Below are 19,821 nucleotides of genomic sequence, written 5' to 3'. Positions count from 1 at the left end.
AAAACGACAGTGGATACGATAACCGCTGTTTTCCTGTTCTGCGACGCGGAGGGCGCGTGGGGAGGTCTTGGGACAGGTCTTGGTTCAGCAGCAGCGGCCCGTAACGAATGTGATGCCGCAGGACCCGTCGGAAGCCAGAACCGTCCGTAGCTTGAAAGTGGACCGGGGGGAAAGTCCTGATCATTGGGCGGTAAGCCTTTCCGCTGTAGCCAACTGCTGTGTTGTAGAGCAGCTGTATGATGCGGCGACGCTGAGGCAATGAAGAAGACGTTCGGTGTGATGCAACGCGGCGGCACGAGAAGTGTGAAGACGACGAGGCCTTGATCTCGATTGGCCTGAGAAATCAAGCCTAAGTGTGTGTTTTGTTTTTCTCGTAATTTAGCTTCCCCCAATGCCTAAAATCATAATATATAACAGTCTAATTTTATTTCCTAATTCTCAATATTGTTTCCTTCGCAGGGCTCCATGTTCTGTACCGGCACCACTCAGAGTGTATGCACCCATTTCACCGAACACCCCCCCCCTTCCCAACCCCCTAATCACAACCAACAACCATGCAACCAGCTTCACTCTTAAGAAAAAGGTCGTGGCACGTACTAACAGTACACTAACCAGTTACTTGTCCCAGTAGAAACTAGGTACTTAGTGCTTTTACTAACTGGCCATGCATAACCCAGTAAAAAAAACTACGCGCGACAATGTGGATCGGCTGAACGTGCAGCACGACATAGACACATTCAACACGCACATATCACACGTAGACAACCAACAAATAAATTGAGCAAGAAAACCAACGAGATTCACGAGGAGAAATACACCTGCTCTTCTTGCTTTTATAGCCAGCAGCGGAAAGTCCTGTGATAGATTCGGTGGACTTGTTGCAAAATGGAAATATTTCAGCGATAACTTTAGAATTATGCATTTTAATGTGAGCATGTAGATTTGCAAAAACTTTTTAGTCGTGATTTGGAGTGGGAAAAGTGTTGTAGTTATTATGTTTAATAATTCATAGAATTTTGTACTATCAGTGAATGTTAGTATCTAACAAGCAGCAGTTACTAAGTGCACGGTCTAGACTAGTAACGGTTCCACACTTTGTGGCAGGACCTACGTACCGTTCTGGGGGGGGTAGTAGTTCGTAAGGAGTTATTAAATAGTGCCGTTAGTACTACCCTTTTACGAGCTTTTTTGTTAAGAGTGTTGGGCGACAGCTCTCGCGTGCCGTTACCCCTTTAACACTGTTGCAAGGAAATTGATTGGTAGCGAAACAGCGAAACGCAGACATGGAGCGGGGAGACCAGCCTCTTCTGTCTCACGGCCTCTGATGGCGATGATTCGTGAGGGCGGGTGATGACAATGATTGACGAAAGAGCATACGAGATGGTTAGCCGGTGGTCTCACTATTACTCATTTCACTGCGTACAGTTGCCTAACCACACACTTAACCGGGCTCTTGAATAAACTGTTTTCTCTCTCTCTCTCTCTTAACAATACGTATATTGATTTGTTATAACTTGCATTGCGCTGGTAAGTGAAGTGTGGCTGCGCGATGAAATTTCGCAACAAAATGTTTGTTGTGGCTCTGTTTCTTGTATACTGTTTCAACTATACATACGGTGATTGTCTAAAAGCGTCATTTTTTTGGAAAGCTTTGTTCGGATGCCACGTGCGATTCTTACTGGGAGCTTTCATGCACTTTTGTTGCGTCAGGAATATACAATGTGATTTCTTGTATACTGTTGCCGTCTGTACTCGTCAGAGGTCCAGTCAAGTATTTAGTTGCCGCCTGTTCTCCTGTAACAAATTCTACGTTGTCTTCTGGAAACAAGCAAGGAACGAAATCCGAACAAGGACACAGAAGCAAATAAGAGACCTTTTCTCAGAAGTCGTATAATTTAAAGGCCAACAAAAATGTTGCACTGAAGGAACAGGGTCGTCTTCGCGCCGTTCTCGAAGATGCGCTTCCATATTACTCAAACGACGTTTGGGTAACGATGACGCGTGCACTGCATCTGTGGCTGTAGAGACGACCTGCATGAACTGATGACCTCAACATTTATATGTAACCGCAGATTCTATGCCGGCGGGATGGTGCGACAGAAGGATTTGCCGTTGGGGCAATAGCGAGCTCATCGTGACATAAGACATCCCCATACAGAATTTGCTACGAAAATGCATTTTCAAAAGTATGAGCTTATTTCGAGAAAATTGAGCGACTGCTTTGAAAAACCGATGCGCTTTAACCATCCGCTATGTCAACAACGTGGATCAATACGATGGTTGTTGGTCGTCTGCGAAATACTGTATTTCTTTATTTTTGTACTAAAATGAAGGCTACAATATACGTGTTGTACAAGTGCTGCACCTAGAGATAATGCATTGAGGCATCCGTACGCCTGTTTCCACAGATGTATCCCACTTTTGTTTTAAGTTGTTTCGCTCCACACAAACTTCACTCCCCTTTGTAAAGTTGCTTTACTGTCTAGGCACTAAAAATAGGTAAAGGGGAGAATGGGTATTATTCCACGCACGCTTGCTTAATTGTGGGCAGGACCACAGCGACAATGCGGGGGTCAATCAATTCCTGGTTGAAGGGATACGTGTTCGCTGTGATGCCCGCGATAACCTGCGATGATCTCACTTAGATCATTTGCAAAGATACCATTCGCGCTTATGCGCAAAATAAAAAAAAAATCACATTTCTGTTAGTTAAACCGCTAACTCATTTCGGTCGATGTAGGACTTCCAAAACCAACCGTTCGGTTCCGTCATCGTCTGTTCAGCGGAGGAATGGTACTCTTGTGCCGACCTGTCGTACTGTTCCTATATTCACAGTCGTACTGTTCTTGTATCCGCACAGATCAGACGCCTTCGGATGGAACGCATCACATCAGCGATTGACAGGGGGCGATTGGGGATCGGCGAAAGTCCCAAGGACGATCAAAACACGTCCGAAACGGGAGTCGCGCAATGCGTCCGCGCGGACAACGACTGATACCACAGTTGTGAATTTACATCAGCAGGCCAGCCTAGCTAGGTCTGCTCAATGGGCGTCGGAGATGACGAAGCCAGGACCATTTCTCCGGCGCTGAGGAGGCTTGTTGGACGGTGGGCTGTCGATGTCGTTCTCCGAAGGGTCCAAGTCATCCGGTGGCAGCGTCGGCAGACTGGTCGCGTCAATGCTCGGCACCGGTGTCTTGGCCGTTGCGGTCGGTTCGGCGACGTCCCGGGTTGCAGAAGAACCCACCGCCCCCGTGGTAGTCGTCTGAGGCGTAGAAGCCGTTCGCTCTTGGGTCGTCTCAGGCGCCTCCCCGTCAGCGTCGTCCGACGGTGACGTGGTAGCCGACTTAGCCACCTCCGCTGTCTCCAACGCGGGTGCTAAGGTTGTTGCAACGGAGCTGGTGGCGGCCGGGGACGCCGTAGACTGGCCTTGTCCCACAGCAGCTCTAGCGATAGAGTCGTCCGCGCTCTGTGTGGTCGTGGTGCTTGCGGGGCCGTTCGCCCTAGAAACAGTGGCGTCCGTACTGCCTCGCTGTTCACTGGGTTCGATGGTAGTTTCGTGCCCGGACTCGGGGCATGGCTCTTGGTGGTCGTGGTGGTGATGCACCAAGTGTACTCCGAACTCTGTCTCGTCGCCGGCGGAGGGTGCAGGGGGCGGCTTAAATGACTGGTCGTTCCTCTGCGTACAAGGGATAGGAAAGACGGTATAGTCACTAAATTTGGCCCTCGCGGTCAAAGCGAGTCGCGAAGTAAGTTTTCTTACAGACGACGGGCTCCCTCGCAGCCAGTTCATAAAGTCTGTGAACGCCGCCTTGACGCTGGCTGCAAAGAGGGAGAGAGAGAACGAAAAGCACTGCGTCACGTGTTACGGACAGCTGAATTTCGGGGTAATCGCCCATAAATGCTCACGCATTAAAAACCTTCAACAAAACATGCTGTTGGGCTAGTTGGTATACATAGGAGGCTTAGCGGAAAAAAAAAAAGAAGACGAGGACATGCAGCCTGTCTGGCAGCCTGGCAGCGAGCGCCTGTCTCGTCTGCCACCGTCCTCCTCTCTTTTTTTTTTTGCGCTAAGCCTCCCATTCAGCATTAAAAACCATTCTGGTCATTCCGAGTTTTAGGTATAAACCATTCTGTTATCTTAGAGTTTATACCTAAAACACGGAAGCTCTCAGGTACCGGTTTCGAGTGGAGAACAAGACGCTGTCCTTTTGTACCAAGAACAGCGTTCTTGTGATAAGTTACAAAGGCGGGGTTATTTGTTCGTTACGATGTGCTAACCCAGTCCACTCCATCATTCTTTCCCCGAGGACAAGACATGCTACATCCTTCTTTACATCTGTCGGCATTTAGGTTCTGCATTCAATAAATTGTGCGGCATTTTAGATGCGACTGCATCTCATTCACTCGCCTTGTCCCTCCATATCGTCCGCACCCCTCCCCCTACACTATAAAATATTGTTCCTGCGTGGCGTGCGAACTAAACTTTTAAAGAATGGCGATGACCCCGCGCCGGCGCCGGTGCCCGCGGAGGCCGCAGACGCGGCCGCGGAGACGCCAGCGCCATCTCTCGCCCCCGCCGCGGATCCTCCCGCGGCGAAGTGCGAGGAGGTAGCGCCGCTCGTCGGCACCCCAGCAAAGAAAGAACTGAAACTAAAGCGGGGCAAACTGTTCGCATGGCGACGCAGTGAAACATCCCCCTCGCGAGGGGCACGATCAAATGCAGAGCATTTCCAGGGGCGCATGACGTTAAGTAGTTTGCGTTACGTTAATGTTGTTGCACTTGTGGCAACTGCTGACGAGAGAGCGCTCGTCAGCAGTAATTTGAATGAGTCAACGATATAAGGCGCGTTCGTAGCGTCCCATTCTGTGTCGGCTTTGTGGCGCAGTGGGTAGAGCACCATGCACATCGCGTTCCGCCCGCAGGGTCGAGGGATCGAAACCAGGCGCCGGATAGTATTTTCTTTTATATAGTGTAGGGGGAGGGGTGCGGACAACGACGGTGCGGACTACGACGGGACAACGCGGGTGACATCGTGAGTTACTGAAATGCTCTGCATTTAAAAAAAAATAATAATAGTTAGCGGCACCCGGTTTCGATCCCACGACCCTGTGGGCGGAACGCGAGGTACATGGTGCTCTTCCCACTGCGCCACAAAACCGAGACAGCCTAGTTACAGCACACTGTGATCTTGCGACAGTTCTGTAAAATCGACACAAGACCATCACAGGAGCATAGTGAGAGGAAAGCGGCATTTTTGAATGACATTTCTTATTGTCAATGTACGTATATTCGCCGAAAATACCCGTATCATCAATTACACATTTCAATCTTAACCTATAAATGTGATTATAAGTGTTTTGAACTCACTACGCCTTTCTATCGACGAGAAAATACTTTATGCCTGTAGACTGTGTGGCAGTGGCAGTGTACAGATATGGCTCGTCGCAATAAAGCCAACATTTAAGTCAGCACGGTGCTCTGTGTACTAAGGTCTTCGTTCCCGCATTCGAAGCTTTTTTTTTAAGTCGCTATTGCAATTATTCAAGATTAAACTATAGGCCTGGCACAGTGTCAAGGTGCAAGTTCACCCATACTCCACTTTGTCGGAGTGCAAGTTCACCCATACTTTACTTCGTCAGAGTGCAATTTCTGCCACCTATACTTTGTCAGAATACAATTTCACCCATACTCAACTTTGTCGAAGTGCAATTTCACCCATCCTCCGTTTCAAGCACGCTGACAACATCGGCAATTCTGAGGTGATTACATTGACCACGACTTAACTAATGAGCTACCCTGCGAGTTGGCTCGACTGTAGCGCAGCGTGTCCATACTCACACCAGGAACGCCCGAAAAATTCGGCTGCCCCATCACGCAGACTCCTCGCTCCGCTGGCGATGGATTCCAGAATGCCCCTCTTGACCACACGGTGCTCGTCGGCCTCGTCGCCATGCTGTGCACAGGTCGCCGAAGCCACCAGGGCCGCCGCGAAGCCAAGGAGCAGGAAGGCACGCACGTTCATCTCGCACCTGCACCACGGAAGCGAGTAATATGCAGCGACTTTTCCGTATGAAATGACAGAAGCCGGTCCAAATCAGCGTTAACTTGATTTGGGAAATATACACTGACATGTTGAACTGAACTGAACTGAATTAAGTTTATTTCGCAACCAAGCTGCAGGATAGACAAAAAAAATTGCTCATGTTTGATATACTTCGAAATACAGTCATAACCAGCGAAAGCAAAGACTATTTCGCAGCCTGCCGTCTATTGATGTGATTGATTGTAGGGTTTAACGCGCCGACGCAACGCAGGCGATGAGGCGTGCCGTAGTGGAGGGCTCCGGATTCATTTTGACCACCTGGGGAACGTGCGCCGAAATCTCGTACACACGGGAGTTCTCGCTTTTCGCCTCCATCAGAAAAGCGGCCGCCGCAACCGGGAATCGAACCCGCAACCTCGTGCTCAGCAGCGCAACGCCTTAGCCACTGAGCCACCGCGGCGGATAGCCTGCCGTCTAGCTTTTTATTTATTTGTTTATTTTAAGCGCTCACCAGCAGCGCAAGGGCTTTCCGGGTGATACACTGGGTACATGAATATAAGGACGAAATATACGGACAAAATATAGACAAAAATAGACAAAAGAGACAAAACATGGGACGAGAAATAGATCACAAATTGGTAAAAATAAATGTGTAGATATACATAAAGAAAGAGAGTGATCAAAGAAGCGGAAACATTTTCTGAACAACGAGAGCTGGGAAGTCGTATGAAGAGGATGCCCGAATCAACACAAACAAGCATAAGCAAGGTGGTGCTTTTGGGGCAGAAACACAAGAACCGAGATAGAAGTGCATGGCGACATCTCTGCAACACGTGCATTCAAAATGTCAATTTTTTAAAGGAGCGTTTAAAAAGAACCATGTCATTGCAGAAAATTTCAGTTGAAGATAAAAACAGTCTGTTGTAGGCATGTTGGCATCGGTTAGCTGGTGACAGGCTCAGTGTCCTGTCAACATGGAGGCAACCATGCGGCCGCAGTGGTCCGCTTGGCACTCGCAGGGGAACAGAGTTTACAAGACAAAAGCAGTCAAACTTGGAATGAATGCAACTAAAAAGAAAAACCAGGTCACGCCTGGAACGCCTAATACATAGCTCATCAAGATTCAGGAGCTTGAGAAGCCCACTGAGCAGATAATGGCTCACTGGTGAGTAACGATAAAATACGGTCCAAGTGAAGCGCTTCTGGATCCGCTCTAGACGCAGGGACGACGAAGGGCTTAAACAGTTCCAAATATTGGTAAAATTAGGGCGCGATAGAGGGAGACAAAGCATAATCGTTCGGTGAATTCACTGGTGGCCCGGTGGAAATCACTATGGTGGAAATCACGCCAAGCGTTCAGAGACAGGAGTTGATCAGGTGGTTCACGTGGTCAGGTGGTTCACAGACTTAAACGACCCACTTCTGGGGATGCATTCATTGTGAACAAGGCTTCCATGCTGGAAGCCGAAACGTCAGTACGTTTTGTTTGGACTGGTCGGCGTCTCTTTTTTGTTCCGAATGTAGCCTCCCGGCCAGACGGGATTCCGTCATGCTCTCGACTTCGTTCACGTGGGAGTTGAAAAGTAGTCAGCCAGTAGCTATATCTACTCGATGATTTGATCCAGCCTTTCGCTTTCTCTGAACGGCACGCAAACACAGCGCGCCATCATTGCCGAAAATGAAAAACCAAGCGGCGAAGAAGCAGTTGTTGATCTTTCGCCTAGTCACGTGGTTTGCTTGAACTGAGGCGCAAGCACACACGGCCCAGGCGGCTCTGAGCGATCAAGCACAGGCGAAACAGCCATTTCACTTCCGCCTATAGTCGCGTGGTACCGCATCGGCAAGGTTCCGCGTGAGCAAAGCGACAAGAAACAAAGCGCAGCTGAAACACCGGTGGCTGAAGGTCACATGCGACGCGGTGAATAATCTTGAAAGATCTAGCGTAGCAGAAATTTCGCTCCAAATTTCTTAAAACAGCTTCAGAGCCCTCACCACCGTATGCACAAATCCTTGTATAAGGTGATAGAAAGTACAGCTTCCCAAATTTTTAACAGTATAGCGGGAGCGACGACCGATTGGCATATCAGCGCCTTATCCGCGGTGTTCACCGGCAAAATAGGCGAGGGTACGCGCACGCGCACCCTCGCCTACCTATCTGTTGTGGGAGCGTCGTCTGCTCCGCTTTTCTTCACAGTGCAACACACTCCCACATGTTTCTTATCTTGCAAGGCCGTTTCGCTTCCGCCAAAGGTAGCTAAGCAGCGTGGGGCACAAAGTCATTCAGATGCAGTGGCAGGGGGTGTACCACTCTGAAGGAACAGCGTAGCAGACGACACTCATACAGCAGATAGCCCTATGCGCGTGCGCGTACTCTCGACTATTTCGCTGTTGAACACCGTGATAAGGCGCTGACATGCCGGTCGGTCTTCGCTCCCGCTATATTATTAAAAATTTGGGAGGCTGTACCTGTTCCTCCTGGCACAAGTCGCTCGTGCAGATGGTTGAACTATGTGAACTGGCTGCGTTACAAATTTGTCTTTGCGTGCCAAACTCCTAGCCACTGCAGCTATCCCGAAGTATCTTTCTCTTTTTGAACATATGTGTTTTATGAGCTGAATGTAGAACCAGAAGCCGTCATAGAGTGTCCCGGAAAAAAGACTCGTCCAGCTGTAATGACGGAAGTGCGGCACGTTAATCGCCAACACATGCAATTCATCGTCATACAAAAAATGTACCCTCCCAGCGGTAGAATATAAAGGAACGTTTACTTAGAGCGCAGAGGTTCCGTCATGTTCTTCAGTTCCTCTTGCACGCCCGTATTTATACGCGATATGATCACCCTTGATGGGGTCGTTGCGGGGTATGCTTAATGGCTCAGCGCTGTACGGGCAAATGCATTTGGTGCATGTGTTCGGTAACGTACCGCTGAAGAAAGCAAGCATGCAGTCTCCATAGTCAATACCTCAGAGCTCTTTTTTTTTTCTCTGCATTTCATACAAGCTTGCAATTTTTCTCGACATCCTCTTGCTTTCAGTGTTACCAATTCATGCGGGACGAACGTACTTCCTAATTGAGTTTCTTTAAATGGGGAAGTGCGGGTCGGCTTTTTACTCTCCCTCTATATATGTTCACCGCAGTGGTGGGTAGATTTGCTCGACGCCAAAGTACACCGTTCCGTTGTAGACAGACTGGGCGCGGCAACGGCACTGACGATGTCGCGGGTGCTGCACGTTTAAGCGACGGTCATTTGCATTTCGCCGGGCGGCTCCATTAATGGGAGCAGTAACTGCTTGCGGTCTGCCATTCGATAAGAAAACAAGGGACGGTCGTTAGCTACACAAATGCTTCTCGGTGGCCTTGACCGAGTGACGGCTCGCTCCCGGAGAGCGCGTATACGTACAGCGCTCGGCAGTAATGCGGGATGCACGTGTGCTTCGCCGTTGCTTATCGACCTGCGGACCGTTCGACCACGACAACGGGTTTTTACTCGCCGAACCCCGAGCAAGCGCGGCCATGCGAGCCTCGCCCACTCTGTTTCCCTTCCTTTTTCTATGGTCGACTGAAAGTTCCCCGGAAGGATGCGTGAGGGACAGATAGCTTCAAGTTGAGGGGCACACCGTAAAGATAACGAGTGGTCCATACAGAGGTCCAACGATCAACATCATTTAAATTTATAAAGCAGCGTGAACACACTAGTCAAATGTCTTCTGCTGCCAGGCCGTATTAAGTATTCACTGAAGGTTTTAGATACCAAACCATGCTGCCGCAAGGCACTCAGTTGTGAGATTAACTTACTTGTTACACCAGCTCGGCAACAGACGCCTGCAGCGTCAATCCATCTTTCAACTAAATTAGCATGATGACGCAAAATTTCGTCGCTATGCGTGAGTGTGTGCGCAGTTAGACACGCCTATTGTTAATTATGCAGTGATCAAATTATATTCCCCATCGATAAAGCCCAACGGCTTCATAGGTAAGGCGTTGTGCTATAGAGCACGAGGGCACGGGTTTGACACTTGGCCAGAACGCCCGTGTGCCGTGATTTCGATGCATGTAATCTGCATCGCTTCACTATATAGTGCGCTTAATTCCGAGGAATCGGCTCGGTACACGAATAGCCTGACTATTTCACCTTTCCCACAGCCTTTATTCTTTACAGGCTTTCGCAGCATGGTCATAATCATCGCTGTGACACGGCCTTTTCAACTGCTTCTTCCCCCTTATCTTACATGGGACAATATATTGCAAGTTATTCTAGGAAACTGCAAGTTAATTTCTTGCTAGAACCTTTTCTTGTTGTACCCTTTAGTTGGTTGGAAAGAAAAATACACGTACAGGTGACCCCAAAAGTAAACGGATCACGGGAGGGGATTTCTCCGCCAAGTGCCTATCTAGCAACCTTTCACTGACTTTTCAAGGAAGTCACTCTGAAAAAAAAAAAAAAAATCGGACCGCACATATTCTACTTATGCTGGTAGCCGCATAAAATAGAAATAATTCTAATTTCACGAAGCTGTGCTCCGTTTTCTTTTTGGAGCACCTGTACATTAGGTACAGCCAAATGTTCGGAAACGGTATTGTATTGTCTTTTGCTATGGTTTATATTATTTCAGTCACCTTAGTTTAATATACTGCCTCCTCGCCACCCATCTGTTTCGCAGTACATGTCGTATACAGTCATGAAAAGACTAAAATCTGGTGGTTTTGGGATCCTCAATTCCTAACCTATACTTGCGTCACGAGTAGCGCATACTAATGGTATGTAGTGCGTTGCACATAGTAATTAAATAGTGCACTTTTCGCTTTACGAAGCACCCACTTCCCCACACCCCACTGCATTCGTAGTTGCATCTCCATGTGGGAAACAGATGAAAAGAAACAGGTGCAAAAGAAGCAGAAAAAATATTACCTGCGTTATGAATGAGAGCAAACAATGTCAGAACCGAAACCGATTGTAGTAATCGGAAGGGGCATGCGATTTGCGAAAAAAAACGTCGCCCGCATCTTCCCACGGGGGGGAACTCGAGTAAATGCGTCGCATCTACTCGAGTCAAGCAAAGCGTCACGTCAAGCGAAAGCCAAGCAAAGACGCCCTTGACTGAATTCCGAACGCGCGCTCCGCCGCTTATATACGTTGAGGGGACTGCGTAAGCCGGCCCCAGTCGACGACTTTGGCGTACTTGTAAAGCGGCGTGGACTCTAGGTGTTTGAGCCAAGCGCGGTTGTTGCTTCGCCGGAGAACGGCACACCGGTTATATGCGCAGCGTTCCCGAAGGAAAGGAAACCGCGGAAGAGAGAGTACAGCACATGCGCCGGCCCCAGCGCGTCTGCCGCGGCTATGACGCAACGTGCCGCGGCTATGACGCAACACAATCCAACAGAATCCACTTTAATCCAATCCAATACAAATCCAATCCAATCCAAGCCAAGCCAAGCCAAGCCAAGCCAAGCCAATCCAATCCAATGCCCCTCGCGAGATAGTGTTCGAATCCAATCCAATGCCCCTCGCGAGAGAGTTCGGTATCGCCTCGACTCGACGCGCATGCGCAGTGAGCGTGCGGACTACGGACGCCAACGCGGGTGACATCGTGAGTTACTGAAATGCTCTGCATTAAAAAAAAAAAAAATCCCGTGACTTCGCCGCCAGGTCACGTACTCGAATAATCGAAGCTGGAAGTCTCACGCCCGTAACAGGGAACGACAACGCGGGTTTCGTGCCCGAACGCTTCCTTCTATCGTGTCTGTCTCTGTGAGAAAGCATTGCGTGTGTCGGGGAGACGCATACGCTTACACGCACCGGTCTGTACCCGCCTCATCGTTTGCATTCGGCAAGCATTGAGATCGCACTAAGCGGAACAAAAACAACCGTGACGGAAGCCCGAGGCAGTCCGCTGGTCGAGTGGGCTGGTTCATTTTCCCGTTGACTCGCGCCCCGGGCATGTAACGTGTAGCTTTTGCCTTCACCGGCAGTGTCGAACGGACGAGGCGTTTGTCCCTCAGAAGCTATTGGTGCAGTTCGTCTGCCGGCCGCTCCGCGTTGAACGAAGGCTGGCTTTGAGCAAGGACGCAGAACGAATAAAGCCTCGGAGCAAGAAGAAGAACAATGCGGATGGGCGCGAACCGGTTTTGTCTCGCGAGGAGCCGCTCCCGACCCACACGTCCGCGAATAATGCGCCGCTGCTACTTCGCGCTTTGCCCCTTTTCTCACGAGTCGCCGCCGGTGGCCCCACAGAGAGAAATCGCCATGTGGCGCGCACAGATGTGTACGAACGTGGGAATATACACCCCGATGCAATCAATGACGCTAGTAGGAGTAAGCGAGGCGACGGTCGATAGCCAAGTCCTTCGAAAAGACTATAGTCAATGCGAAGCATATTTGAATTGGTTTGAATTTCTACTGTCTGAACTGGTTGCTGTTTATTTATTTATTCATATAAACCTTACAGGCCCTACTGGAGGGCACAGAGTAAGGGGGGCATTTTAAAACGTAATCACAATACAAAGCATAAATTGAAGACAGGAACATCGTAACAACAAAATTTGAACGCATTATACATATTTCAAAGTACAAAGTGAGCACTTTTTGACCGTACATGAACACTTGTGGCCGTTAACGGAGTGGAAAAGCATACAACTTGTGTTAGAAAAAAATAATAACAAACACAACATAAAAGCAAATCCCGGTAATAGGCGTTACACAAATTTTTTTAACAGCATTAAATAGTGTAAAGCACGACTAGCTGACGGTGAAATGTTTCGGGGTTAGATATGGTGGCAATGTTATCAGGCAGATCATTCCAAAGGCAAATGACACGAGGCAGTGCGGATGAATTAAATGCATTGGTTGGCCACATTATTTTTTTTTACTATGTTCGGACCTGTTAAAAAGACAAACCTGTATTCCTATTCTATAGCTTACTGTTGTACGAGCACATACCCTAATTAACCCCCCTACAATAATGCCCATTGGGTGCTGTAGGTATTTGGAATAAAATAAATAAATGAAAATATTTGGACTATGCTAGTTGGGTTATATACAACCTGAACTGTCCTGCCATTCAGAGCCTGTTCGACAGCGGGAAGGAAACTCCGAATGTGGTTAGCGAAGAGCCAACCAAAGGGGGAAAAAACGGAAATAATTCACCTTCGTTCTTGATTGGTGCGCACACAGCGGATAGAAGCGCCGAGTGTCTCCGGACGAACCGATAGAGCCTTGTGATTTGACCTGGACGACCCCTGCCGGACCTTCTTTGTAAATGCACTTCCCACGTTTAGTGCGCCTATTACTGAGCTGTACTACACCATTAGGCGCTTCGCTATTGATTGAGGTTGCGCGGGGGGGAACGTTTCCGGCTAATAGCGTTGCAGCGAGGGAAGCGGAAAGGGGGATACGTCTGGAGCCATGGCGTTGGCGCGGTCCGATCATCACCACGGCAACATGATCGCGCGCCCAACAACACGCGCGGGCCCTTCTCTTCCGACGGCCGTACGTGCACCTTGCGAGAACGGCGTGGCCCGCTCGAACACGCTTGGGCAACGACTGACCGGCGTCCGACGTTCGACCACGAAGTTTGCACGTCTCTCGCGCTCGTGAAGAAGCGACCGTGCTCGCCCGTTTCAAGCCGCGTTACGTCCATCGGTTCTCTACACCTTCGGCCTGCCATAAACGCCCTCGTTTGTTAGGCACGATGATGCGTCCACTGGTATCCAGCCCATCTTCAAATCTTCAAAATTTTACTACGTGGACGAACAATACTAAGAGCAGTTGTTTAAAGATGAAATTCACAAGCGGTTGCTAGCATGGGCGACCCGACGCGACTGCAGTGCCTTCGAAGCGGGAATCGTTGTGCAACGGTTCCTATTCATAAGAAGCACAACAGCGGGCTTTGATGTGCAAGTTCCTCCTGGAGAAAAAACGTTCGTTCATTCCAGTTCATATATTTTGTTTCATCTGGAAACAACGATTTTTTTTTCATCCAGAAAAACGAAACAATCGGGTCGTCATTCTATGATGGTGATGATGATGGCTAAAGGCTTCCCTTTGTATCAGGGTGATATGGAAAACCCGTCTCGCCTTTGTAGGAAATTAAGCTGTTGCTGCTTATCCTTTCTTTAACGTTAGCCACGTGTTAGCTGCACGAACGCTGCACGCGCAAGTTTGTTTCCTTGATAAGAGCTGGGCGACATACGGAGACACCAAGGCCTAACGTCAACCAAATGCCGACTTCGGCAAGGGTTAGCAGTACAGGACTCTGCACCTCAGAGGCCAGGGCATGTACAGGGGTTCCCCCGCTCCGGCTACTCTAGAGTCCGAATGTCATTTGAACCAAATGTCATTTGACTGAAATGGGGTGCTTCGAATGCCATTCAGAATCCGCCGTGCTACACTACAATTTTGATGGCGTTTGAAAGCTCTCACAATTTCTCGAAGTGCTGTAGTGGAGCTGTTGTCTCCCCGTTCCGTTTTTGTACAATAATACAATTGCAATCAAATTTAAGAGCAGTCTAAGCCAGTCAAATGATATCAAATTAGAAGAGACACCAGTTTTGACTCTAATGTAGTGGCTGTTTGCGTAGTTCTATTTTTATTTTTTTGCAACTGACCCACTAGTTTTGAGAGTATGAAAATTAAATAGGTTGATTTCATATTTTAAGTAAATGAACAGTGAACAAAGTTCCAAAAACAAAAATATTTTGTTTGTTTTACGTACTGAAGTATATTTTTTATTGCCGATCGAAGACACTGCGTGCGAGAGTGATAGAAATGGCATTTGAAATCCCAAATGTCTCTCTCGGTGTTCAGTTGGCTCGAATGTCATTTGAGCCGTATGGCATTTCAAAACCTAGTGTAGCAGCACAACTTGGCATTTGAGACAAATGACATTTGGTTCAAATGACATTCGGATGCTAGTGTAGCAGGGGTATAAATTCCTTAGCGGTTCCGTGATGGCTACATTGCAAGGGCTCAGCAATGACACACTGAAATTCGGAAGAACAAAAATAGAAGCAGTTGCAATCGGTCTTCATTACACTAACTGAAAGAGAACAAACACCCAAGAGTCCTTGTGACGTAGTGAATGCGGAAGCATTAGTGTTCCATTGCCGAACGTGCCCCCTCATTAACGTCATCGTCCTTTTTCCTTTGCGTCAGTATTCAGTGTGCTGGTGCATATACGTTATTTCGGGCATGTGCACGCCCGAAAATGTGATTATGAACACTTAAGAAACTGTCGGATACGCTCCGAAGTTTACGAGGCTGGGCCAAACGTAATGATCTTACGTCTAACGTCGTCTACCAGCACTCATGGGGAAAAAGTACTCATTGTACTTCAAGCTTCAGGTAAAGGTGGACGTCGTATGTTGACAGGTATAACTGGTTGCCGTCCAATGTTTAGAATTAACGCTAGGTAGCATTTAACGTTGAGTCTAACGACATGCCAAGCATCTTCAAGACCTGGATAAAGTCTTTAATCCGCTTGGCTAAAGACTATTCACCAGCTCTCACTTATGATTCACGCCGGCCTCTGGACATGAGTCACTGGAGGGAAATGAACGGCTCACGCTGCTGCCCGTGTGCTAAGTACCCGATGCATTATCTGAAAAAGCACATCCACCGCGACCAGGCGCTGCAACCTATTCACCCACGCTATCACGACATCCTGCCCATTACCGCCTTTCACGTCATACGCAGCTCCGCGACCCCAACCTCGCCAATTATGACAGACCATATTACGCCGTATACAGACCAACACTTTCTTCCGCTTTCCCACACCAGCCCCCTTGTACCACATAACCCGATTATGCGCACGCTCCCCAGACCTCCCGTCAAACCCTCCCTCACACTTGAGCAGTCGGAGGGCACCCTGCGCACTGACCATGAGCACAGCTCCCTGCTGAAGGACACATAGGCGCCGACTACGGGGAGTGCTCAGGGGCCCGAGCTCCCTGCGAAATTTCACGGAGGGGGGGAAGGGGCCCGGCGATGCTGACCCCCTCCTGCTCCAAAGTTTCATTGCCAGGGCCGTTACGAGTTGAGAGTTTTTATGAGTTGCCCTTTCACTCACAGTTGCATTGTGACTTACTTACTTACTGCTTACTTACTTACTTACTGTACTGAGTTGCTTACTGTACCATTGTTGGCGCAGACGTGCACCGCTTCCTTTCATACTTTCCATTTATCCCTTCGAATGCCTACCATAGGAGGACAAGCGCTCTAGAAGCACCACAAGGGGTTGCGTCATCCGTATTTTGCTTTCTTTTTCTAAGCCTTGACTGTGAACCCCATTCCCACACAAAATACATTTAAATTTACACACATCAATAAATTATATTTTTTTAAAGAAAAACAGAGCCTAGTAACCATCATTGTCTCATGTTAGGGATAGCCTATAATCAGGGAATGAATACGATCTATGTTCACCTCGCTTAAAATTGTTTTGCGTGATTTTTGGGCATGGAAAAAGGCTTCAGTGTTCAGTGACGCCTTCGGTAGAGCTTTTTTATCAGCGGTTTGTCAAATGGACCTTAGTGTTCTGTATCTCAGTAGTGTTACTCTTGCCTGTATAGGCAATCCTGATGACTCATAGAAAAAGAAGCTGTTCTAATAATTTACATTGCTTAGGGATTAAGACATTATCACTTGCATGTAGAGGTCATATATATATATATAGATATATATATATATATATATATATATATATATATATATATATATATATATATATATATATATATAACTGAAAATGAGGCCAAGTCGCATTCACTCAAAATCAGAACCGAATTCAGATTATGGTGTTTAACGCGCCGAATTCTAATCCCAGGCTTGAGGCGCAACGAAGCGGATGGCTCCTGATTAATTTTGACCACGTGGGCCGTTAGCACTGAAAGTTCGACAAATCATATACATATATACGTGATGAGTATAATGATGGGGACATTTCATCATCTTACTATCATTATGGGCTGCAAGTGATATATATATTGAGTCTAAAAGACTTGTCTTTGTCAGGGCGTCAAGTCTCGTTGCTAAAACGTTGGCAACAATCGTGGTTTCTACCTTGTTTGAAGTTTCCTTATATATACGTATATATATATATATATATATATATATATATATATATATATATATATATATATAAATATATATATATATATATATATATATATATATGTGTGTGTGTGTATTAGAGAGAGAGAGATGGGGAATCTGGAGGCCCCCCCCCCCCCCGGGAAAATGAAATGAAAACTTCCCGCCTATGGAAGGACCAGAAGAAACTATAGTCTTCCGAGCCTCTAAAGCTGTCAGGTCCCATAGGTACGTAGACTGGATACTTTTTTTTATTATTGCGATAGTATGCCTTATGGGATAACGACTACTCTCGTTTCGCGGAGAAACGAAACGCAAGGAGGGAGAAATGGTGGGATCCCCATATCCACGATGAGGTCAGGTGGTCTGCCAGGGTGTAGGCCTGTGCCTCGAAGGCGTTGCGTTCTCGCCTCACCCACAGCAGAAAACGTTCCAACCACCGACCCGCTTTGCTCAATAAATTGTATTTCACATCTCCCATACCTACCGGCGATTTTGGGGGCCTTGCCCTGGTGTCATGCATACTTCGAGCTACAATAGAGAATTGCTAAAGCATCGTGGAATGCTGGATCTGGTATACTCTAAAAAAAGCGCTGGTTTAAAGAAGAAGCATACGTTTAAAGAAGCATACGTCTAAAGAAGAAGCACTGGTTAAGGAGACACGCGCTTATTAGGTTTTCACACGTTCTCTGCGTATTCAGCTTTATAAAGTGTGAGAGATTCGCGGCGCTTTAACAGGCGGCGAGGAATACAAGCATCGTGCATATCTTAGGCACAAATAAGCATGAACTCGTGGAAGGGAAAGATACGCCCTTCTTTACGGCACGTGTCCCGTACCTCTCCTGCTGCGTATACAGTGCTATCTCAGTTCCATATTTATTCATCAATTTTCTTTAGACTCCTTTTACCGCAATTTGTCCGTCAAAAGTCCCCAGTTTGGGTTGGAACAATTTTCTACGCATATTCACAGTCTCAAGTTTGCACAGTTCTTTTAGCCACCCCCATTTTACCTTCTTCTTTTGGCATTTTTTTTTATGTCCGCGGAATTTATCTTACAACGTAATCTGGCACATGCCTGGTGCCAGCAAATTTTTTTTCTCTCTCTTTGAGCTTGAACAAAGTTTTGCCAAGTCGTGGAAGGGGAGGTACAAGCACGGGAAAAACGAGACCCCACTTCGCGCTCTGCATCGTGCCGAGAAAGTACTAAACTACGCATGAACAGTGCGTTCCTAATAATATTTCGCGCTATGCAATTGTGTACCCATTCCAAGCGTGGTGATTCTGTAATGATTCCGCCCCTATTATGTCCAGCTTTGCATGATGGTCTCTATCCCGTGCCTGTCTCTATTGTGTTCATGATGCGCATGCGCCGGTCTCGGCAGAGGGCGTAGCTATGCATATTCGTCGCCACACGCTCATCTCGTAAAGTTCTTGAGTCAACAGGGAAGTTCCTATTCATGTCACTTGAGCCTTAAAATAAAATCACAAAAGAAATTCCGAACCTGGGATATTGTTGCCCAAGGGCCTGTAAGCTATTTTTAAATAAATAAATAAACTCAACGTATGCGATCGTCGTCTTCCCGCGTGCTACACGTGGACAGAGATGAAATTGATCCGAAGTTTCGGCAAATTTAAAATGAAAGGTCACGTCGTGCACAGTGCGGCTGTTACACGGACCAACAAGAGGGGCAACAGGCAGCATACGTACCTCTGGACGGGACAAGTGACGGCCAGCAGCAGAACCACTGCGTTATCCTTCCTTCCTCGAGGCGGCCGGCCGTTTGTGAGCGTGACAGCTCGCGAATGCTCGCTGGCGCCAAGGGGGCGAACGGACGGACGGCGAGAGGCGCTCCACCCGACGCCGCTGCAGCCTTCCTGCTCTTCCTGCAGCCGACGAGCGAGCTCTTCCCGCGTGGGCCGGCGGATTGTCTGGCGCACGTAATCGACAAAGGCTTTCTCAATGAGCGCCTGTGCGTGCAAACGACGGGAGAGGCCCGCCGCCCCGTGTTTGTGCGTGGTTGTGCGTGTGGGCAAGCAAGCGGCTTTGTTCTCGACCACTCTCGCTGCAAACGCGAGCAGCTGAATCAATTCCCGGCGCTGCTTGGGCCTCTTCGCTCCCCTCTCCAAGGCCTTTTCCTTCGCGCCTTAGCATTCCGCCCGGTGCTGTGTAGTGCGCAGGGAACCTGCTCAGCTTGTGGGTGCTTTTCTTTTGTTTTGTTTTTCTCTGGCGTCTTGTGGGAGCGCGCAGCCCCGACTCGGCAACGCAGGCCCCATAACGGACGTCCTCAGCGGAACTAGCTGCAGACACGTGATATTCTCTCTCCCTCCTCTTCCCCGCACCACACCCAAAGCTGGCGTTATGTCAACTTCGCCGCTCACATTATCTTAGTTCTGACAGCAAGACGACCGATTTGTGAGGCCTTATCACGTTGTCGGTGTTGACGCGAGACGACCATTGTCACAGGGCGTGTACGCCGCGAACCGAAAATGTAACAACGCGCGCGTTGGCAGCCAGTGTAATTTCGCCCTTAGGTGCTCCTCGCTGCTGCGGTGTGACTGTGATTTCATCCCGCCAGTTCGCCTGACGTAGTTGCTCCCCCTCCGACATCGTTATTATTTTTTCCTTGCTCACGCGGGCTATTATTCGTGGAAGGAAACTCACGCGCGTCCAGTTTCTGGGCATTCTTC

The 19,821-nt window shown here is 48.2% G+C and overlaps 1 protein-coding gene across 2 annotated transcripts; it reads right to left on the bottom strand.

Moving 5' to 3' along the window:
• Positions 1–1,870: 1,870 nt before the first annotated feature.
• On the bottom strand, positions 1,871–19,305 carry LOC144178430 (uncharacterized). Of its 2 annotated transcripts, none has more exons than XM_077706282.1 (4): positions 18,842–19,305; positions 5,843–6,033; positions 3,764–3,822; positions 1,871–3,679 (listed from the first exon to the last, which is right to left on the bottom strand). In XM_077706282.1, the coding sequence occupies exons 2-4, from the start codon at positions 6,024–6,026 to the stop codon at positions 3,044–3,046; spliced, it is 879 nt and encodes a 292-aa protein (XP_077562408.1). In that variant the 5' UTR covers positions 6,027–6,033; positions 18,842–19,305; the 3' UTR covers positions 1,871–3,043. The 2 variants fall into 2 exon arrangements, with proteins under 2 accessions (XP_077562408.1, XP_077562409.1); XM_077706283.1 differs by lacking the exon at positions 18,842–19,305 and adding an exon at positions 13,192–13,366.
• Between the last annotated feature and the right edge of the window lie 516 nt (positions 19,306–19,821).

This window comes from Haemaphysalis longicornis, unplaced genomic scaffold (assembly GCF_048455015.1).
Source record: "Haemaphysalis longicornis isolate Haplotype H1 unplaced genomic scaffold, Haemaphysalis longicornis Haplotype H1 scaffold_4, whole genome shotgun sequence".
NCBI lineage: Eukaryota > Metazoa > Arthropoda > Arachnida > Ixodida > Ixodidae > Haemaphysalis > Haemaphysalis longicornis.
Note: the sequence above shows the minus strand (reverse complement) of the source record. Positions and strands in the feature narration are given on the sequence as shown.